The sequence below is a fragment of the Pleurodeles waltl genome, chromosome 3_1, assembly GCF_031143425.1.
Source record: "Pleurodeles waltl isolate 20211129_DDA chromosome 3_1, aPleWal1.hap1.20221129, whole genome shotgun sequence".
Classification (NCBI taxonomy): Eukaryota; Metazoa; Chordata; class Amphibia; order Caudata; family Salamandridae; genus Pleurodeles; species Pleurodeles waltl.
Genome location: NC_090440.1, coordinates 640,881,772 through 640,905,723, shown reverse-complemented (window position 1 = coordinate 640,905,723; position 23,952 = coordinate 640,881,772). Strand labels below are relative to the sequence as shown.

Sequence of the window (23,952 nt, the reverse complement as noted above, 5' to 3'; positions counted from 1 at the left end):
TTCAAAGAGCTTTGCCTCCTGCACACACAAAGAAATCTGACACAAGGCCTGCTCTACCTTTTGTCACCCAAGACAGTTTGGAGTCTTGACAGGGGAACAACTTCCCAGAACCAGATGAAGGGGTAGGCCACGGAATCCCCCACACAAAGGCTGGTACCAGGTATATTATTGGACCCCCAGAGCTACTTTTCAGAACACCCCTGGACCTGTGGAAGTTAGGAGAGAAGGACTGTCATGCTGCCAGAAGACTGTCCTGCAGTTTGAAGGACTGTATTGCTGTCTGAGAAGGAAGGTTGGATGAGCTTGCCTTCATCTCAGGCTACCCAGCATTACTTTGATGGGCCGTTGGCTGACCTCCTGTGAAAGCACTGGAACACTATAAGCTTCAAAGATCTCCTTGTAACTGCCCAGCCAATCTGCTGCAACTGGACCTGCATTGACCTGCAACTGAACCTGACTGACCCTGCAGCTGGTCTCTACTGGAGTGAATCCTGATCTCCAAGCAATGCCCCAAAGTTCTGGACCCTTGGCTGGCATCAGTGAGAATTCCTCCTAAGGGAAAAGGTGACATTTTTAAAGTTTTGGTTCCTAGTGACAGAAAAGTGGTCTTTTCGCATCAGTTCTCTGCTACCTGTGAGGACCATCCACGCGAAGATCCGTTCGGACTTACTGTTCGCGCTGACAGTGACCGCCAGTCACCAACGGCCATGCAAGAGCTACACTACACGCTACAGCAACTATAGCCATGACGACTGACAAAGCAATGCAACAGCAAACACCATCCGTGAAGACCGACTGACTGTTTGTGCTACAGTGACAACTGACAGAAATGCCCAAACTGCTCTTAGAATTCAGCGATGACCGTCCGAAATGCTCCACTTGCTCCTCGCAGACTCCTCATCGTGAAGTGAACTCTTTCCATCAGACATAGAAGGTAACTTTTCAGCAAAACTAAACTGGTCCCTCTATCTGGCTTATGCTCCATCGCTGTCTGCCTGAACTTGTGTCAGTCTAATGCGACTAGATGAACACGAGCAGTGCTTGTGCTTTTAGGCTTCATTTGGACCTAAACTTTAAAATGAAAAATCACCAGTTTTACTGACTGGATTTTTGTTGCTCTGGGATCATTTTATTCGTTAACATGCACTCTATTATTCTAACTTGGTTTCTGATTTTACCTGTCTGGTGTTTCCACTGTATTACTGTTTGTGCCCTAGATAAATACTTAACATGTTGTCTTTAAGCCTGACTGCATTTGTGCCAAGATAACTGACAATGAGCCACAGGTTAATTTAGTGAGATTTTGTGGTTTTTCCTGAAAGAATTGTAGTTGTTGCCTGAGTGGGGCACTCCCAACCAATAGCCCAATTTCTTAAAATGACCAGACAAATAGAGTGGCAAGCATGTATATATATAAATATATTTCAATGCACACCTTAAAGCAACTTATCAATCTGTTCACACTGCTTCATAGAGTACCGGTTTTGAATGCAGTTGTATTGCAAATCTTCCCTTTCTATAGGGTTACTCTGAATTCTTTATGTGTTTTGATGAACCATATTTTTCTGTCTAAAGAACTGTGTTCTTTGCCCATTGCTAACCAGTGGGAAAGTGCTTGTGGTATTTATGTGATACACATATTCTGGCTTATGAAGAACTAGTGAAGCCAAGTATGTTCATGAATTGAGTTGTGGTGGTTGGAAGCACTATTTAAGAAAAACTAACATTTGAGTTTGAGAAAGCCCTAAAGAAAATCTGAGGAATTTGATTGTGATCTTTCATTCTTCCACTGCATTTTTGCTCCCATGCAAAATTCAGGTGTCTAAATCAAGGAGGATTTTTTTCTGCTCTTATAGCTGCATATGAATTGCAGGGAAACACTCACCATGTTCACCAGGCCTCTGAAACTGTCCTCTTCAGACATTTGCAACATAGCTCAGGTTGGGACATTAAAAATAAGAAATTCAGACATTACAAAACATCAGTCAGCCAGATTATGTTTTAATTCAGATCAGTCAGATAACATTACATGTTACATCTGCCTTTAAAGAAAAGGCCCTGGTGGTTTATTCTGAACCAAGCAAATTCATCTGAAACTCTGTGCACAACATGCAATGTCTTCAGAGTAAATAATCATCAAACTGACTGAATTCAGGAGGAAGAAACTAGGGGTGGGCGGAACTAGCAGAGAAAACTCTGTGAGGTTCTGCGGAGTTCTGTGAATGGGCAGAAATAGGCACATTGTGCTCCTCGTGCTTATTTTTAGCACCGCAAGCTCATTGCACACAGCTTCTCAAGTTGATTTTTTTGCTCCTCAAGCAGATTTTCTACTGGAATGGTAGGTTTCTGACTGTGAATGGTCAAGGCTACACGGAACGGCCAACACTGGGGAAATGTCACTGGGTGTCCTCCTAGTGACCATAAATTGCACAAGGGGATGCTAAATCCTGCTCACCAATATACCATTGAAGAGCTGTGCGGGAGGAAAAACTCTACCATGTGGTGGTTGGCCAAAGTTGGCCAGAACTCCACATTACAAGTGTAACAGGGAGTGGCCAAAATTTCTTCAACTCTGCCAGAGGAGCAGAATTTATCTTCCACCCCTAGAAGAAACAAGGGGAGAGAAACATCACACTTCAGGTCACATCAGACTGGACTTAAAGCACCAAATATTAATAAGCAAATTGTTCCCATTATTGGTGTATATATAAAAAAAAAACTCTACCAATAAACTGTTTCCTCATACCCAAGAGATACCTGGAGGTTTGTAAACTTGGGAACTTAAATCGATATGCTACAATGGTTGTGGATCTTAGTGCTACGCAGTGGCTAATAGGTGGTATAAGAGCACTTTATGAAACAAACAAATAGACAAAATCAATTATGCTGATTTAGATTGCTTTGTAAAGTCTCAAATAATTTAAATTAACTGGACATAACTCACAAAGCCAATGGAAAATATTACTGCCTGTATCCAATGTGTTGCCCTCCCAGATGCATTGACGTGTCCAAGGTACACAATGTATCTTGTCTTAGATCTACTTCAATTACAATCCTACTGTGATGCAGAATGGCTCTTTGTGCTGCTGCTAAATTGTTTCTCTTTGTCCAGCTGTACATTACACTAAAATTCAATTACCTGAATATAATTCGAAACTTGATTATGTTGTCTTGTCATTACAGAAATTCTACCCATGCTTAAATATCTCCTGCTTCAGGAATGGGTCATTAAATGTGCACCTGAAGGAGTGTCCCTTAGTAGAAATTGTTAAGTGTGCAGTGCCTCCAATTAAAGTCTATGATGAACAAGGATGCTGCTTCCATTATGAATGCCCAGGTACAGTACCTTATGTTTTTGCACTTGGCTTCAACACATGCAAAGTGGCTACCTTTAACTGTAATGAAGGTTACTTGATAATCCTTGAAGAACATGTAGTGTAACAAAAAACATTTGCAGAGTGTTGGTGAGGAAGTGAGATCAGTGGTACATCCTTTGTCAATGCAAAGGCTTTCTCAAACAACTAATCAGATGTAGCTGAATAAGAATACTGAGTACAAAGGATTTGTCTTGTAAGATGTTTTGAAAAATGCACAATGTTTTAAAACCAATTTGACTGCTGACAATATATATCTTGGCCTGAAGGGACTATATGAGCTTGCTTCAGAGGTCTAAAAAGTATTATTGTGGCAGATTCACAATGAAAATAGGCATCACAAAATAAATTGTTGATGATGTCCTGTATATGAAGGAGGTGCTTAGGGCAATCTTAGAATGATTTAGGTAAGATGGTGTAGTCAATGCCATGTTGACACTATTTGCATAGAATGAAGCTTCGTTTTTAGTTAGGAATTACAATTAGATAAAGTACCAGCTAATAAAAAGGAGTGACAGACCCATGGACATAGGCAATATAGGAGAGGTTATGCGCTTTATAGATGTTAAAGAGAGACGTACACCTAGGAAAAACAACAGGCGAGCTTTCCTATTGTCTCAAAAGTGGATATGGAGAATATGATTCATGACAGAACCTAAAGTAGCAATACGATTCACAAGATACTTGAGCCTTCATGGTCAACTGATCACCCATGCCGAGTTTAGTTGACAAATACTGAAGGGTAACATGGCACTGATTGTGGCACCCTCTTAAGTAGCACTCTAACCATTTCTCATGCCTGCCATTGCAGCGCCTGTGTGTGCAGTCTTTCAGTGCCTTGTCAACCTGGCAAGGTAACCCTCTTGCCAGGCCTAAAACATCCATTTTTATACATATGTCACACCTTGGATAAGCTGTAGTTGACCCACAGGGCAGGGTGCAGTGTATTTAAAAGGCACGACATATACTTCTTAGTTTTACATGCCCTGATAGTCAAAAACTCCTAAATTCATTTGTCACTACTGGAAGGTCTATCTCTCCCATAGGTAACATTGTAATTACCTTATTACTTCTTATAAGTGTAATTCCAATCTGGAAAAGATATGATTGTCGCATTTGATGTCCCTGGACTCACAATTTAAAATCACAATTTATGGTGATGTTGGATTTCGAGTTGCAAGTCTAAAAATGCCACTTTTAGAAAGGGAACATTTTCCTTACCAAAACCCTTCCGTGCCTTCTACCTGACTCTAATGCATGTCTTGGGTTGGTGGCAGCTGGGCTTTGTGCATTCCCTCCAGGCAGCTCCATACAAAAGGAACCTAGGTGTGTCTGATGTGCCATTCACTTCCTGATGGCTCAACTCCATGCTGATTGATCTTCCTGGGATGGATGGGATAGAAGAGCTGACACTTGCACCTGAAAGGGCTGAGCCTGTTTCCACAGAGAGAGCTGTAAAATCCCCTGTAGTGAGTCTGGAGCCAGGGCAGGAAGGGAGGGCTCCTGTGCACTTCAAATACTCTTCTTTGAAGTCTCCCCACTTCAGAGGCACAACTGTGTATAAGTACTAGGCCTATGACAACACCAACTCAGTATACTTCAGGATCTGTAGATACTCTGCCCGGAATAAGGACTGCTGTGCCTCTACTAGTACTGACACTCTTCTGAGCAGCCACTCTGCTGCACTCCTGCTTTGCTGAGCTGAGCTGGCCTGCTGCCTGCTGCCCTCCTGCCTGGAAGTGAGAAGGGTATACACTAGCAAAAACATTAAACAACATAGTCACAATATCCTGTTAGAGTAGGACACTACTACATCCCATGTTAAATTATATATGTTTAAAGAGGGAGAATCAGAGTGCTTTAGTCAATTATGTTTCGATCCACATAAAATGTGAGGATCATCATCAGGATGATATGATGTATGCCTGGCAGCATATACCAATACCAGAGACAATTAGCTATATGGGTACCTGTGTGAGAAAATAAAGAGAAAAAAGAGAAAAGGGCAAAACGTAGAAAAGACATCAGAGAAGGAAGAGAAAAAAAATATATTAAAAAATATAAACCACAGGAAGTCTGCTGTATACATGGTGCCATGCAACAAGACCTCCATGCTGGGGTCATTGTTACGTGATAATGTGGCACAAAACACGGTAGAAGTGAAGGTGGCAATGATGGCTAAGAATAAATACAAACCAACCAATGGGATTGTAATGGAAAACAACATCCAGGGAAACAATACTACTTCTAGGGACTTATTCCACCACAAAGTATCAACTCACATAAGAGTAATCCCAGGCACTGAGAGGAAGCCAAAACAAATTAACCACCTCGTCAATTGCACCCAATAACTTATGCCGCAGAATTGCCCATGCGTTAAATGTACCTATGGGGCAGGTGATAACTTAAAGACCGCATCTAGGGAAGATACCACTAGTCCGGATGGGCACACAATCTGTCCTCAATCTCCAAAACCCACTGGGAACCACAGTGAAACTAATAGAATGTTTCTATGTTGTAAACCAAAGGAGCATTGTGAGTGAAGTCTTATCCCGAATAAGTAACATTACAGTGTCTGATACAGTAACACTACTCTGGATAGTCACATGGTCTGTCAACAGGCCCTAAAAACAACAGTGAACAATAGTGAGACTAATAAACTATTTCTGTGTTGTTCCACCCAAAAAAATGGCACAAGACAATGCTTACTGCAAATAGGTACCATCACTCAGTGTGTTAAACATTCAGGACATGGTGAATACCAACATGCTGTAAAAGAAAAAAGGGGGTTAAATACAGCATATACATACTGTGACATATCTAAAGGGATGCATGCAAGGTGATCTTACCACAAAGTGCATAAAAATACAGTCAAAGGCCAACACCACTAGCTCGGGTCTGATAGGCTCCATGAGCACTTCTGCCCAAATAACACCATTAGAAATCAAGGAAAGACAAAACCACAAATGCTGGGATGCACTGATGGCCATTTCTAAGTGGTGCATGTAACACATGGTCTAATGCTCAATGTGGGGCTAATGAGGTGCACAATTCAAGTGGAATACAAAGAAATCAAATAATGGAAGAAGGAGAGCCAAAGCGGGAAAGGGACACTTATTCTGGGGGTAATACATACCCATTGTCATATTGTAACTATTGCAAAAACATTAAACTGCAAATAAAATTGATGTGTAGCATCTTAGTAGAATCAATAAACCCAGAGCCATATTAAAAATTGGAAATATACATGATCTCGAAGGGTATGGCACCTTAATAGAATCGATAATCCTAGAGCCATATCAACAAACTGCACAATATACTGCACAACATACATGATCCCGGAGGTTCGATTGTCAACCATAAGCTGCAGTGTAACTGATGAGATTGGTACAACCCATGTATAATTGCATCACACAAAATTAATAGAAATTAGGAGAGGCGTCCGAACTCGCACCTGATCGTCAACAATCTACAATGGACCATACTAAAATTCAAAAACTCATACTGACATGTCCAAGCAGAGAGGATAGTTAAGGAAAAGAAAAACTAATATAAATGCTGAAGCTGAAATTAGTCAAATAGGGAGCAGCAAGACATATACTGACCACTTATTCAGTGAGGTCAGTATAAACCTCTTAAGCAAAATAACTAGTATACACTGTATACAGAGTCTGTTCAGTGCAGAATGATTAAACCAGTAATGTCCAGTCCTCCATTTTATTTAATCTGCTCTAGATTCTATCTGTCCTCAGGATCCACTTGAGTTCCTCTTTGTTTAGGAGAGCTGAAATGGCACCACAACGTTCGGCACCTTTACCACATCAATCACATGCCAGCGAAGGTCATTCTCAGTATGGCCTACTGCCTAAAAATGTTCCACCACTGGTGCACTGGCCACCTTGCAACTCAAGTGACTTCTATGCTGACATATTCCTATCCTACTCGTCTGTGTAGTTTGATCAATATACTCAAGGCCACACTGGCACATTAAATAACATTTGCCGTATTACAGTTAGTAAAATTAGTCAATGTAGTCTTCACATATCTGTATACAAAGTCTTTTGTCTCAAATGTATATTCACATACATTCCACATTCCACATTACTTATGTCCAACTACATCGGTCAAACCCCAAAGATCAGTGTACAATTGCATTTGGGGGCTGGGAGTCAAGCTCTTACTAAATGATCTTTAAGGTTTTTGTTCTTCTGGAATGCAAAAATTGGGCAATCTAGTGAAAGCTACCCCACATTTAATACCTGTCAGTTGTGTAAAATGTTTTCTTTTGACTTGGTCAGTAATCGGTGAGAATGTTGTGACTCCTACCATCCTTTCAGTATCATCCCTTCTCTTAGGGATAAAGAGAGCCTCTCATGGGCAATACGATGCCCTTTTGTATTGATCCTGTGACCAGCTTACAGGGGTAACCCCTCACAAGAAGCTTGACTTTTAATGTTTCTGCTTCTTTAAAGAAATCTTGTTTCCTGAAGCATTAGTCTGATCCTTAGGAATTGAGAATAGAGAGACAGTTGCGGGGATGATGACTTGAATATGAAAGCAGTGTGTTTCTTTCTGTTGTTTTGCAATGTAAGGGACTTGATCATGAGGTCCAAAAATGGAATCTCTTCCTTGCTGTATTGTGATGTGAATATAAGTCCATTATAGTTGGCAGTTAACCATGTGACAAATGCAGCAAAAGTCTTCAAGATTCCTCTCCATACCAAAAAAATGTCATCAATGTATATTTTCCATACTGTGATGTTGTTTTGAAAAGGATATTTGTCAGACAAAATAGTGTGATTCTACAGGTTATCCATGAAAAGAATGGGATAATTCAGGGCATAAACCGCTCTCATAGATGTAGCCTTAATCTGCTGAAAGAAATCTTTCTCAAACAGGGAAAAGTTCCTAGTGAGTGTCAAGTGCAATAATTCTTGAATTAATTTGGTAGGGAGCGGATATGGGCGTATTCTACTCTCCATGGTATGTCTAATCACCTCAATGCCCTCTGCTTGCTGAATATTTGAGTAAAAGGATCCTATATCAAGAGCACACAAAAGGCATAATTCTGGTCAATTGGCATATATTCAGTTTGATTTATGAGGTCCGTTCTATCTCTTATGTAGCATTTAGTGTGGGGCACAAAGTATTTAATGAAGAAATAAATGTAACACCTGAGTACTTTGAATATTGAGCCACATCATGATATTATTGGTCTGCCTGGTGGGGATTCTTGGTCTTTATGAATTTTAGGTAACGTGTAGATTACCAGAGTTCTAGGATTGTTTGTGTTCAAAGATGCAAATACATTCTCACTGATCAAGCTTGCGTTCAAAACCTTTCCAGTAATAGCAGCAATAAGGATCTGGAGTTGTAGGATCGCTGCCAAGTCTCACATAATGTGCCTCATTGGAAATTTGTCTTGTGATTTCATCCTTGTACTGACCAATGTCTTCTAAAACAATTCCTCCACCTTTATATGATTTGATAACCTGAGAGTTGTTAAATTTGAGTTCATTTAAGGCTTACTTCCCTGCTAAAGATATGTTGTAAGGGATACATGTATTCTGATGTTCAAGATTCGAAATATCCCTAAAAACTAGATTTTCAAAGATCTAAATCTCTGGGGGGCATGGAGGAATCGGGTGGCAAGAGGGTGTATGGTAAATGAAGAAAGGTATGCGACCCAGTTCTCAGACATAGATTTTCTAAGAAAAAGGTCTTACATCTGATATTCTGTAAAAATCCAAAAATTCCAGTTTGTAAGTTGAGACGATTAGGTCTCATTATGGGTACAAAAGAAAGGCCCTAGTTCAACAACAATGTCTGTGTCTGAAAGAATATGTCTAGAAAGATTAAAGATAGGGATTGTCTGCATCACGAGCAGTGTCAAGTGAGGTACTGAAGTGGTCATTAGTGGAATTACTCAGAGTCACTGGTTCCCCCACTGGTAATACTTCTGTAGTGTTTGCCTCTCCCCTGGTCTGTTGAACCATTGTGTTCATCGGTCTCTCCCTCTCCGGATGGGTCTTGATTGGCCTCTCCCTAAAAAAGTCTGGTGTGTGCTAGATGTGGAGGAACTTGCACCTTTGCATGGGTCAGAATTATCAGTCAATTTTTCTGAGGAATCACTAAATGTCACAAGATTGTTTTGTTTGTTAAATCTGTCCTAGAGTTTCTCAAAATTGGGGTTCCCAAAGTTCTGATTTATATAGAAGTATTTACTAAGGTAGGGTTATATCTACTTTACTGTATTATACCTTATATGCTTTTTTAACTTTGTTCAACTTCTGCTTTATTCTTGTAAATTCAGCAGTACTTTTATTGACATTCTCCAGTAGGGTTTTAGCGTCAGATATCAAGCCTGATTTATTACTTTGTTTTTCTAATTCTGAGATTTCATCTACTATTTTTTTGAGTGTTCAATGGCCTGATCAATGCCAAGCACTATCAAGTGCCATGAACAAGTAGTACCAATGTAACTAAAGCCCATTTTATAATTCTTATCATCCGTAAACACCTCAGGAATATTCCTCACGTGCAAGCCATGTGGGATTGTGTTTGCTTTCAAATGTTCTGTAAGCATCCATATCATAAACTGTAACTTTTTATACATTTTCTTACACTTTTCTAGTTGTTCCATTAGGCTGGAACGGGCAGGTTGCACCATCTTAATAGTATTGGAGTTGTATTCCATTGCAATCCCATTGGTTGGTATTTATTCCTTTGGTTCCGGAGCTTAATTGCATGCTGCATGTGACCCTCCATTCACACAGATACTCCTATAGCTAATTGTCTCTGGTCTAGGTGCATGGTGCCAGGCATACATCATATTGTCCAGATGATGACACCCCCATTTTTAGCGGATCAAAATGTCCACTAAAGCACTCTGGCCCCCCTCTTTAAATATATGTCATTTAATGTGTTGTGAAGTAGTGTTGTACTCTAACAGGATATTGTGACTACAATGTTTTATCAATCAATTAATCAATCATTGAATTTATAAAGCGCTCTACGTACCCGTGAGGGTTTCAGTCGCTGGGGGTGGGGGGGAGCTGGTGTTACTGGTCGAAGAGCCAGGTCTTGAGTCTTCTGAAGGTGAGTTGGTCTTGAGTCTGTCGAAGGTTGGTGGGGAGGGTGTTCCAGGTTTTGGCGGCGAGGTATGAGAAGGATCTGACGCCGGAGGTCTTTCTTCGGATGCGGGGGACGACGGCGAGGGCGAGGTTAGTGGAACAGAGCTGACGGGTGGGGGTGTAGAAGCTGAGTCTGTTGTTTAGGTAGGCTGGTCCATTGTCGTGGAGCGCTTTATGAGTGTGGGTAATAAGTTTGAAAGTGATCCTTTTGTCCACGGGGAGCCAGTGAAGGTTTCTCAGGTGGTGGGAGATGTGGCTGTGGCGGGGTACGTTGAGGATCAGGCGGGCGGAGGCGTTTTGGATACGTTGAAGGCGTAGTAGGTCTTTTTCTGGGATGCCTGTATAGAGTGCGTTGCCATAGTCCAGCCTGCTGCTGACGAGGGCCTGTGTCACTGTTCTTCTTGTTTCTGTCGGGATCCACTTGTAGATTCTGCGGAGCATGCGGAGTGTGTTGTAGAAGGAGGAGGAAACTGCGTTGACCTGTTTAGACAAGGTGAGGGAGGAGTCGAGGATGAAGCCCAGGTTGCGAGTGTGGTCGGACGGTGTCAGCGGGGTTCCTAGTGCAGTGGGCCACCAGGAGTCGTCCCAGGCGGAGGGGGTGGGTCAGAGGATGAGGACCTCCGTCTTGTCCGAGTTCAGTTTCAGACGGTTGTTTCTCATCCAATCGGTGATGGATTTAATTCCCTCTTGGAGGTTGGTTTTGGCGGTGTGGGGGTCATTGGTGAGTGAGAAGATGAGCTGGGTGTCGTCGGCGTAGGTGAGGATGTTTAGGTTGTGTTGTTGGGCCACTTGATCGAGGGGGGCCATGTAGATGTTGAACTGCGTCGGGCTGAGCCTTGGGGGACGCCGCAGATGATGTTGGTGGCTTCGGAGCGGAAGGGGGGAGGCGGACTCTCTGGGTTCTGCCGGAGAGCAATGAGACGATCCAGTCGAGGGCTTTACCTTGAATTCTAGTGTCGTGGAAGCATGATTTCAGGGTGCAGTGGCAGACTGTGTCGAAGGCGGCAGATAGGTCCAGTAGGATGAGGGCTGATGTTTCACCGTTGTCCATTTGGCGTCTGATGTCATCTGTGGCGGCGAGAAGGGCGGTTTTGGTGCTATGGTTTCGTCTGAAGCCGGACTGGGAGGGGTCTAGGATGCCGTTGTCTTCAAGGTGGCTGGTTAGTTGTTTGTTGACGATTTTTTCAATCACCTTTGCTGGGAAAGGGAGCAGGGAGATGGGTCGGAAGTTCATGAGGTCATTGGGGTCTGCTTTGGGCTTCTTGATGAGGGCGCGGATTTCGGCATGTTTCCATTTTTCAGGGAATGTCGCTGTTTCAAAGGAGATGTTGATGACCTTCCGTAGTTGGGGGGCGATGGTGGAGTCGGCTTTGTTGTATACGTGGTGAGGGCAGGGGACGGAGATCCTGAGTGGATGGAGTTCATGATCTTGCGTGTCTCTGTGTCGTTCACGTTCGTCCAGGAGGTCAGGTGGTTTGCACAAGTGGAGTGTTCGGGGGTGGGGTCTGGTGTGGGAGTGGCGTCAAAGCTGTTGTGGGTGTCGGTGATCTTCCGGTGGAAGAAGGTGGACAGTGCGTTGCAGAGTTCTTGGGATGGAGGGATGTCATTGATGTTGGCGCTGAGGTTGGAGAGTTCTTTCACGATGCTGAAGAGCTCTTTGCTGTCGTGTGCATTGTTGTCCAGGCGGTCCTTGAAGTGGGATCGTTTGGCTTGTCTGATGAGTTGGTGGTGCTTGCGGGTGGCGTCCTTGTGGGCTATGAGGCTGTCAGGTGTGCGTTTGAGGAGACATTCCTTCCGACAGTCACGTTTGGAATTTAGGAGCTCGTCAGTGAACCAGGCGGCTTTTCTTCTGGCTTGGTTGTCGGTGGGTTTTTTGAGTGGTGCGAGGGTGTTGGCGCAGCCTTTGATCCACAGGGTGAGGTTGTTGGTGGCGGTGTCTGGGTTGGTGGAGTCGGGGGTGGGTTCTGGGTGAGGGCATTGGTAAGCTGGACTTCCGTAACTTTGCTCCAGCATCGGCGGGGTGGTTGTTGGGTGCGGTGGTGCTCGGTAGGTTTATTGTAGGTGAAGTGGATGCAGTGGTGGTCGGTCCAGTGGAGAACGGTGGTATGGTTGAAGGTGACGTGGGCGCTTGAGGAGAAGATGGGATCAAGCGTGTGGCCGGCGATGTGGGTTGGTGTGTTGACGAGTTGTCTGAGGCCGTGGTTGGTGAGGTTGTCGATCAGGGTAGTGGAGTTGGTGTCGTTGTTGTTCTCCAGTTGGAAATTTAGGTCCCCGAGGAGGATGTAATCCGTTGAGGTGAGTGCGCGGGTGCTGGTGAGGTCGGTGAGGGATTCGCTGAATGGTGCTCGTGGTCCGGGGGGGTCTGTAGATGAGCGCTCCTCTGAGAGTGGTGTTGGGGTCGGTGTGGATGCGGAAGTGTAGGTGATCGCCGGTCTTCCGGGAGTCGTCAGTTTGGGTGTCAACCTTGAGGGAAGATTTGTGGGCGATGGCTATGCCTCCTCCGATTCTGTTTTTGCGGTCCCTACGGATGATCTTGTAGCCGTCCGGGATGGCTATTGCGATGTCGGGCGCCGAGGAGTCGTTCCACCAGGTTTCAGTAAGGAAGGCTACATCTGGGGTCAGGTCCCAGAGCTCGATGGCGTACTTGCGTGCGGAGCGGGTGTTGAGGAGTATGCAGTGGAGATGGTTAGTTTCGGACTTTGTTGGTTTCGTTGTTCTGTCGCACGTGAATCTGCAGGTGCGGCATGCGAAGGGTCCGTGGGTGTTCCTTGGTGAGGGTTGGGAGCATGCTGTGATGCGACCGGGGTTGAGGGCGTTGAGTTGGTCGGCCGTGTAGCGGCATCTGGAGGTGTTTTATGGTTTTGTCACTTGCTTTTCACCTCTATATGTGCTGAACCTGTCCTAATGCACCCTGTAATGGTATTACCCTTATGTTTAAACTTCTGTATTAATAGACTGATGTTTTATAAACAGCTGATTGAGTTCCGTGGACTATATTTGTTTCCCCAGTGCATTAGATAACTATTGACCTTTTCTTAGGGACCCTTGTTCCTATTAGCATAGTTTAACCCTTGGCCGCTGACTATCTCTGGGTTTCCGTTGTTCTTTCAAAACAAGGCAGAGACATCATCAGCACACACAATAGTAGGAGGGCCTTTAATTTGGTAATGGACATGCGCCTTGACAGGACCAATACTACGAAAGAAGGGAGCTCGATGAGTGGTAAATTGGAAAGTTTTGCACTGGCCCAGAAACGAGCAAGATAGTGGATACTCATTTTACTGTGGTTCCCATGGTGTCTACTCCAGATTAGACTATTTCCTCACAATTATGGATTTAATGTCTAGTTTTGGGGAGGCAGAATATTTAGCCCGAGGTATTAGTGACTATTCCCTACTCAGATTGCAAATGACTATTGGTTTTGGGTCACCTATGGAAATGGCAACAGAGGCTGACTATTCTGGAGAATGAATAAGAAAATATCCACAAGGCAGCACCCACCCCTAACGGGAAAAGAGCAGTGGCCCAAAAAAGGGAAAAAATACTGAGCGGTCACCCTGGATGAGGTTAAGTGAACATACCTGTAAAAACAGAAACACTTATACGAGGCAGGAAACAAGACAGGTAAATTACTGGTGTGGATAGAGAGCAGGGAGTGAGATACTACATTTATCAGAGAACTGTGTATGCCTCCCGGGGGTTGGTGCAAGACTCCAGAAGTATAGTTGAAGAGTTAGCAACACTGCTGGCTAGATTTTATGATACCTAACTGACAGTCCCTGTGAGGGACATTCAGAATTTCATAGTGGGCTGCCTTAAGGCAAGACAGCCTCTCCATCAGAGTGCTGAGCTGGAGGCGGACATACTGGAGGAAGAGGTGTCCTTAGCGATGGGTCAGTTGCAAGCAGGGAAGTCCCCAGGTCCCAAAAGATTCCTAGCTGAATTCTTTTGTAAGCTTAACAAAAGATGGTTTCCCACCTGTGCGCAGCCTTCAAAGAGGCATGTAAGTCAGGAGAACTCCCTACAGACATGCGTTCTGTTAGGATTATCTTGGTTCCCAAGCCAGACAAACCCAGAGATCGATGCAACACCTATCACCCGATCTCATTGTTAAATATAGACACAAACATTTTGAAAAAGGTTATGACAGCCCTAGTGCAGCTAGATCAGAATGGCGTTATTCCTGGTCACTCAGCGGCATTGAATCTTCATTGGCTCCATAACAATTTGGCGCTGATGGAATCCTCCTACACCCTATAGTCTCATTGGATGTTAATAAGGCCTTCGATTAAGTAGAGTTTCTGTACCTGTTCAGAGTCCTAGAGAAGATGGGCTTTGTCCCCAAATTCAGGAGATGGGTCAGTTTACTTTATGACAGACCCTGTGCAAAAGTAAGGGCTAACAGGTGCACTTCCTGGGAATTGGGCTTCATAGAGGCCCCTGTCATCAATGTTGTTTGCACTGGCCATAGAGGGGTTGGCCAACTGGATACGAGTGGATCCTCTGGTCTGTGATGGCTGGATGGCTGAGGTAGTGAGGAGTGAATTTCCTTATATGTGGAAAATATTATGCTATACATGACCTACGTGCCCTCATCCAGTCGACGCCCGAAGGATATTTTTTGGGTGTCAGGGTTTGCTGTTAACTGGGGTAAATCTTTTCTGTTCCCACTAGACAACTAGGAGTTGAATCAAACATTGGCCCTACCACTTAGAGTGGAATTGGACAAATTCAAATACATGGAGATCTGTATCACTAGGTACTTCAATCAGTATTATGATACCAACCTGGCCCCGTTATTCAAACGCTTCGATCAAGATGTTAAACACTAGCACTCCCTGATGATTTTTCTGATGGGTATATCTGCGATGTTCAAGATAATAGCCCTTCCCTGCTCCCTGTACATTCTGCAAAATTCACAATATAGAATCCCAGATGCCTTTTTCACAAGAGTTGAGGTGTTAGTGTGCAACATGATCTTGCTGGGTGGGCAGCCAAGGATGGCCCTCCATACCCTTCAGAGATCCATGTAAGAAGGTGTATTAGCACTCCAGACTATCTACAAGCATTATGAAGCAGCGGAGGTCGGTATGACCCACCATTGGACATTTGCCCCCTGGGAAGACATAGCATTTCGGGCAGACCGCAGGGCCTTTGGCAATAAAAGTTATTTACGTTGGCTCTATGGAGGTAAAATAGTCTTTATACTATGTCTGGCAATGAAGATAATTGTCCAGACTTGGAGGAAACTAATGATGGAAATGGGATGGGCTAACTGATTGACCCCAAAAACACCATTGTGGAAGGGGACAAGACTTCTTAAGGTAGCCACCCTGAAAGGATTCCTGAGGCTGGGACATCATAGATATCTTCACTCTGGAGGAAGTTTTCGGTGCCAGTGGAGTGGTTCCCGTTGCCCACGTGCAGGAAGAATATCAGATGATTAACAAGCAGTGGTTGAGATATGCTCAAATGAGTGCCACTCTTTGGCTCAGCGTGGCAGTGAGTGCAGAGATGCAGGAGGACTCTCTGCTAGAGACTGTTGGATGGATTAGTGCCATAAAAAATGATATTTCTAACATATTGTACTCTGATAAGAAACACACAACCCCTCCTAAATTCCCTGTGTGAATAATGAATAAGAGACTATTGGGAATCTGAGGATGATTGGAGGGAGGCACTTATGTTTCCTGGCAGACATGGCCTTACCTGCATCTTTTAGACTCATTCAGTTTAAAATTCTACATAGGGGCTGCTGTACCCGCACCTTACTCAATAGGTTGGGTAGGGCAGCTAATGCTGTGAGCCTGCGTGGCTGTGGACAGGAGGGTAGTTCTACCACTCACTTTGGAATTGCCCCGAGATTGAGCCTTTCTGCTGATCGGTGAGACAGACACTAGAGAGTGCCACTGGGGTTCCCCTGGAGCTTAAATAAGGTGTGGCCCTGTTGGGAATCTGGGGGCAAACAGACCACAGAAGAGATCATAAATTATTAGTCAACCTAGGCTATATGGTAGTCAAACAAGACATTGCCAGGAAATGGGACTCAGGAATACCTCCTTCACACCAAGAATGATTAGAGGGTACAGACCAATGTTCAATACTGGAAAAAGAAATATATTGAGGTAGAGGCTGTGAATGCAACTATGAGAAGATATGGGGTGGCTAGGACACAGAGCTGGGTTATTATGGTTATTCACAGTGGTGTGTATGGGCCCAAGGGGGAAAATATGCAGTAGGGAAGGGATACTTTGGGCTGGACTTGATGTCCGCTGGAAGCTCGCGTGAAGATACAAAACGGTGATGAAATCATTCAAACCTGATATATACTGGCAAAATCAGATAATGTACCATGGAAGGGGAGGGATATGTTAAATGATTTGCTACGTTGTTTGTTTGTTCTGCACAAACTGATAAAATACTTTAAAAAAAATAAGCTCTATTTTTCTAAACAGGTGTGGTGCCTTTTTGCGTGGCATTTTCAGTGTGTTACTGTTTTAGTGTTGCACAATTACTTTACGCATTTCCTCCTAAGTTGAGCCTGTATGCTCTGTGCCAAGCTACCGGAGGGTGAGAACAGGTTAATTTATGGCATGTAACTGACTTCCCCTGACTAAGATTGGGGTCCCTCCTTGGACTGGGTGCATGCCTCTGCCAACTACATACCCAATTTCGAACAATCTGTGAAAATGAGGCAACGTATTCCCAGGCAGTGCCTCATATTCCAGTCCACCATATGTGGTTAACCAGAGTAGCATGGCAGACCGTGTCAAATGTTGCAGAGTAGTCTATTAGGAATGGAGCAGTATCTTCTTCCTCTTCCAAGAAGGCCCAGACATATTATTGATGACTGAGACTAGCACTTTTACTGTGCGTTGTCCGGATCTGACTTCAACAAATTCCAAGCTGCAGCTTGCAGACCCTAAGCTCTAGAACGTTTGACGGAAAAGACAGACCAATAAAGCCCAAAAACTACATAGCACTTTGAGGTAAGAAGAAGTTTTTTTATGAAGGAAGTTATTTTTTTACGTTTGAAAATAGAAAGTTTATTGAAGATTCTTACAATGGTCAAAAGATACAAATACATTTGATAACAAGAGAGAAAAGAAAAGAGTAACAGTTAAATTCCCTAAAAGGTGCATCATAAGAAGCATAATACATATATTAATACTTTAAATTGCAAAACGTACATGCATATATTTAAATATATCCGTAGAAAAAGTGATAAACAGTAGGTTAAGTACAATCAAAAATAAGGAGAGACAGTTCATGGTGGTTTAGAAACCTCTTCATTTCTAGGAAAATGATAGCATGCAGAATAAGCCAAAGAGTTAAGGTAATTCGTAATAGGCAACCATAACATGTCTCTTTTAATACCCAGGGACACAGGGTAAACATAAGCTCTATCCAACCGATGGTTATAACATATACCATACCACCAAGCCTAAACAGATTATTGAGAGGAGTCTTTCCAAGGTTTCATAATTTGTTGAAAAGCAACAATAGATCCAAAATTACAGTAGAGTTTTTTTTTAAACCTGACCAGTCGGAGGCAAGGCTGCCTAAAAATATATTTGCAAAAGTTAAGGAGATTTGAGTTTTAAAAATTATATTAATCTGATTCCAAACCTTAATCCAAAATAGAAAAATGTATGGGCACTCAAAGAGCATGTGTTTAACCCCTTCGCTGCCAGGGCTTTTCCCCCTTCTGTGCCAGGCCTTTTTGTGCCTATTTGGGGCAGTTCGCGCTTAGGCCATCATAACTTTTTGTCCACATAAGCTAACCAAGCCAAATTTGCATCCTTTTTTTACAACATCCTAGGGATTCTAGAGGTACCCAGACTTTGTGGGTTCCCCTGAAGGAGGCCAAGAAATTAGCCAAAATACAGTGAAAATTTCGTTTTTTTCACAAAAATTTGAAAAAGTGGCTGCAGAAGAAGGCTTGTGTTTTTTCCCCTGAAAATGGCATCAACAAAGGGTTTGCGGTGCTAAACTCAGCAGCTTCCCAGCTTTCAGGAACAGGCAGACGTGAATCAGAAAACCAAAATTTTCAACACAATTTTGGCATTTTACTGGGACATACCCCATTTTTGCAATTTTTTGTGCTTTCAGCCTCCTTCCAGTCAGTGACAGAAATGGGCATGAAACCAATGCTGGATCCCAGAAACCTAAACATTTCTGAAAAGTAGACAAAATGCTGAATTCAGCAAGGGGTCATTTGTGTAGATACTACAAGGGTTTCCTACAGAAAACGACAACTGAAAAAGAAAAATATTGAAATTGAGGTGAAACAAAAATTAAATTTTCTCTACGTTTTACTCTGTAACTTTTCCCTGCAATGTCAGATTATCGAAAGCAATATACCGTTACGTCTGCTGGACTCCTCTGGTTGCGGGGATATATAGGGCTTGTAGGTTCATCAAGAACCTGAGGAACCCAGAGCCAATAAATGAGCTGCACCCTGCAGTGCGTTTTCCTTCTATACCGGGTATATAGCAATTCATTTGCTGAAATATAAAGAGTAAAAAATTGCTATCAAGAAAACCTTTGTATTTCCAAAAAGGGCACAAGATAAGGTGTTGAGGAGCAGTGGTTATTTGCACATCTCTGAATTCCGGGGTGACCATACTAGCATGTGAATTACAGGGCATTTCTCAAATAGATGGCTTTTTTACACACTCTCCTATATTTGGAAGGAAAAAATGTAGGGAAAGACAAGGGGCAATAACACTTGTTTTGCTAATCTATGTTCCCCCAAGTCTCCCGATAAAAATGATACCTCACTTGTGTGGGTAGGCCTAGCGCCCGCGTCAGGAAACGCCCCAAAGCGCAACGTGGACACATCCAAATTTTTGGAAGAAAACAGAGGTGTTTTTTGCAAAGTGCCTACCTGTAGATTTTGGCCTCTAGCCGGCACCTAGGGAAACCTACCAAACCTGTGCATTTTTGAAAACTAGAGACCTAGGGGAATCCAAGATGGGGTGACTTGCGGGGCTCGGACCAGGTTCTGTTACCCAGAATCCTTTGCAAACCTCAAAATTTGGCTAAAAAAACACATGTTCCTCACATTTCTGTGGCAGAAAGTTCTGGAATCTGAGAGGAGCCACAAATGTCCTTCCACCCAGCGTTTCCCCAAGTCTCCCGATAAAAATGATACCTCACTTGTGTGGGTAGGCCTAGCGCCTGCGACAGGAAACGCCCCAAAGCGCAACGTGGACACATCCACATTTTTGGAAGAAAACAGAGGTGTTTTTTGCGAAGTGCCTACCTGTAGGTTTTGGCCTCTAGCTCAGCCGGCACATAGGGAAACCTACCAAACCTGTGCATTTCTGAAAACTAGAGACCTAGGGGAATCCAAGATGGGGTGACTTGCGGGGCTCGGACCAGGTTCTGTTACCCAGAATCCTTTGCAAACTTCAAAATTTGGCTAAAAAAACACATGTTCCTCACATTTCTGTGGCAGAAAGTTCTGGAATCTGAGAGAAGCCACAAATTTCCTTCCACCCAGCGTTCCCCCAAGTCTCCCGATAAAAATGATACATCACTTGTGTGGGTAGGCCTAGCGCCCGCGACAGGAAACGCCCCAAAGCGCAATGTGGACACATCCCATTTTTTTAAAGAAAACAGTGCCTACCTGTGGATTTTGGCCTGTAGCTCAGCCGGCACCTAGGGAAACCTACCAACCCTGTGCATGTTTGAAAACTAGAGACCTAGGGGAATCCAAGATGGGGTGACTTGTGGGGCTTGGACCAGGTTCTGTTACCCAGAATCCTTTGCAAACCTCAAAGTTTGGCAAAAAAAACACCCTTTCCTCTCATTTCGGTGACAGAAAGTTCTGGGATCTGAGAGGAGCCACAAATCTCCTTCCACCCTACGTTCCCCCAAGTCTCCCGATAAAAATGATACCTCACTTGTGTGGGTGGGCCAGGTGCCTGCAACAGAATAAGGCCCAAAACTTGAAGAGATAGAAGGGATAGCACAGCGAGTTTATAAGGGCATATTCTTTTATACATCTTTAGACGGACTCTGCTTTTGGGACCCACATAAGTGAGGTGTCATTTTACTTGGGAGACTGAGGGGAAAACTGGGGAGTAGGAATTTTGTGCTGAAGCGGTGATCCTACTAAGAAAAGTCAGGAAAATATACTTTTTTATGCACATTTTGAGGTTTACAGAGGAGTCTGTGTAAGAAAATGTTGGGGGAGCCACGCAAGCCACACCTCCCTGGACACCTTGGGGTGTCTAGTTTAAAAAAATGTCTGGGTTTTGTAGGTTTTCCTAGATGAAGGCCGCACCCAGGACCAAAAACATAGGTGAGCCCTCCCCCCCAAAAACAGGTATTTTTGTAATATATCATATTGATGTGTGCACATACGTCCGTGATGTGCCAAACACTAAAATTCTGAAAAGAAACACACTTAGGTTATGTGAAGAAGACCCCTCACCCACCAACCAAGTTGGTGGCATGCTTCATCATCGGGGTCCCACCCGAGGCACCTAGCGTGTCACAGGTGTGCTGCGACGCCTGATTACAGCGGAGCAGGTTTTGTAATTTTTACCACACATACTGGTTGGATTTGGCACGAGTGTGAGTGATGGTTCAGTGGATTAAATTTTATTAACAAGAGATTTCACAAAAATGAAATGCACTGCTAATAACTGAAAGGCAAAAAACTGAACCAATGACTCACAGCTCGTGAGCTGTAAAGCCGCGACAAGGCACCAACCGCTTTACAGTCCATTCACACACCTTTCATACATGACACGCACAAGACCATTCACACCGCCAGCCACGGGCCCAGCACATTACAACACTCACATCGACAGACCGCGCCACTCAAGGGCCCATCACTTACATACGCCCACATGCCTGATATAAGAATCACAACAGCTGATGGGAGTGTGGACTGCCGTTTGGCTGGCACCACCAGCCAAGCGCCACCCCACGCACACCGCCAGCCAAGCGCCACCCCAAGCACACAGCCAGCCAAGCGCCACCCCACGCACACCACCAGCCAAGCGCCACCCCACGCACACCGCCAGCCGAGCGCCACCCCAAGCACACCGCCTGCCAAGCGCCACCCCAAGCACACCGCCAGCCAAGCGCCACCCCAAGGACACCGCCAGCCAAGCGCCACCCCAAGCACACCGCCAGCCAAGCGCCACCCCAAGCACACCGCCAGCCACGCGCCACCCCAAGCACACCGCCAGCCAAGCGCCACCCCACGCACACCGCCAGCCAAGCGCCACCCCACGCACACCGCCAGCCAAGCGCCACCCCACGCACACAGCCAGCCAAGCGCCACCCCAAGCACACCGCCAGCCAAGCGCCACCCCAAGCCCACCGCCAGCCAAGCGCCACCCCAAGCACACCACCATCACTTTTTTTGTTTATAAACAACAAAGAAACCACTAATTATAAAATAAGCACAAAACTACCAACACAAAAGCTCTAACTAAATACATGACAGAGATGCCAACCGTGAAACATATGAAAATATAAAACAGACAGCTTACGCTCACGGTATTTCCCAGAATTTCTTTTTGGTATGGTAACTTCTGTAACAGCCGGGCACACACAGCCCAGGCTTTGAAGGGCATTCGGGGCAGTACATCCGGCTCTCCCTCCGGATTAATCTCCGGGCACATACTCTACATTTTTTTGTGGACAAGTCTTTTTTGGGAGTGGGAGGAATGTGATCTGGAAAGTGCAGATCTTTCAATCTAGCCACATCCTCCACCACTTCTACTTTAGGAACTCTTGCCGGTTCCACCACAATAAGGCTTTCTATCACCAACTCCTGAAATTTAACAAATGTCATCCTTGACTCAGGTGAACAATCCTTGTATACAATAAAGGCATTAAAAGTTGCCAAATGAAATAAATGTAGGGCCAACTTTTTATACCACACATAAGACTTACGAAGAGCAGTGTAAGGTTCCAACCTCTGATCTACTCTATCAACACCACCCATGTGCCTATTGTAGTCCAAAATGCACGCAGGTTTGCGCACTTCCGCAACCTGACCCCAAACAGCCACAGGGGAAGTACTCTCATCATGGATGGTCGATAGCATGTACACATCCCTCCTGTCTGAAAATTTCAGAGCTAGCAGCTCATTATTCCGCAAGGCACTGCACTGTCCCCTCTCAAGTTTTTTACAGACAAGCTCCCTTGGATAGCCTTTCCGGTTAGAACGGATTGTGCCACAAGCAACAGTGTCCACCCTAAACAACTCCTTGAACAACTGCACTCCAGTGTAGAAATTATCTACGTACAAATGGTGACCTTTGTTAAACAGCCGTCTAGCAAGTTCCCACACAATTTTTTCGCTAACTCCAAAAGTGGCCGGACAACCAGGAGGGTCAATACTGGAATCCCTACCAGTGTAGACCCGGAAATTATACACATGTCCTGTACTGCTTTCTGACAGCAGATACAATTTAATCCCATACCGTGCCCTCTTACTAGGAATGTGCTGCTTAAAAACTAAACGCCCCTTGAAAAGGACCAAAGACTCGTCCACACTTATCTCTTTGCCTGGAACATAGACCTCTGAAAACCGATCCACAAAATGATCAAGGACAGGCCTAATCTTAAAAAGGCGCTCACAATCAGGGTGATCTTGTGGCAAGGCTAAAGCATGTTTGGGGCAATCCAGGTGTCAGGTCTTCTAATGTGAAACCCTTCAGCCCCAGGCTGCTGCACTCTTGGCACATCAATGTCCTACTCTAACACAGGCCCTTCATCTGCACTGAGAGTAGCTTTCTCATCAGAAGAATACTCTCGGACAGAAAACTCACTTCCAGAATCTCCTGCTTCCTCCTCTGCCTCAGATGCAGAGTCAGTGTCGTAATCATGGTCTGAAGACGACTCAAAGAGTATGCGAACAACCTGCTGAGCGGTCACTTTGCGGCTAGCCATGATCCTAACAACAAATGGATTGCCAACAACAACTAGCACTAAAATAAGTAATAAACAAAGTGTAGCTTTATCACAAAGAGTTATGTACTACAAAAAACGATACCACTCAGTTGCCTGAAATAGCTACTCACCAAGCAACTACTCTGCACAGACACAGCAATCACCAATGATATCCCACTAAAAAGAAAAAAGAAAAAAGCAAATTAGACATATGACAACACAAGCATCACTGTGCTCAAATCTAAGGACAATGTCAAACACACAATACTGCATTCAGTACACCACCTACAAACATGTCATTCATGCATGTCAACAATACTCCTTTGGAGTAAATTGCTTTCACTTACCTAAAACATGCAACTATGCAAACCGCAGGACAACTACTGCCAAAACCGCAAAGATCCACAGCAAAGGAAGCAAAAGCATTGAACTAGAAGAAAAAGAAGAAATAAATTGTTATAATCACAAATACAAATACTTTGCCAGTTGACAAACACCCCACCACCAAGACACCACCAAGA

At 44.2% G+C, this 23,952-nt stretch overlaps 1 protein-coding gene across 1 annotated transcript in view; it reads left to right on the top strand.

The window, feature by feature from the left end:
• LOC138284407 (mucin-2-like) overlaps positions 1-23,952 on the top strand; it is a 1,933,778-nt gene that overhangs the window by 1,373,619 nt on the left and 536,207 nt on the right. The window contains exon 57 of the mRNA XM_069223144.1: positions 3,184-3,337. Coding sequence (XP_069079245.1) covers positions 3,184-3,337 — 154 coding nt within the window. The remainder of the gene's footprint in view (positions 1-3,183; positions 3,338-23,952) is intronic.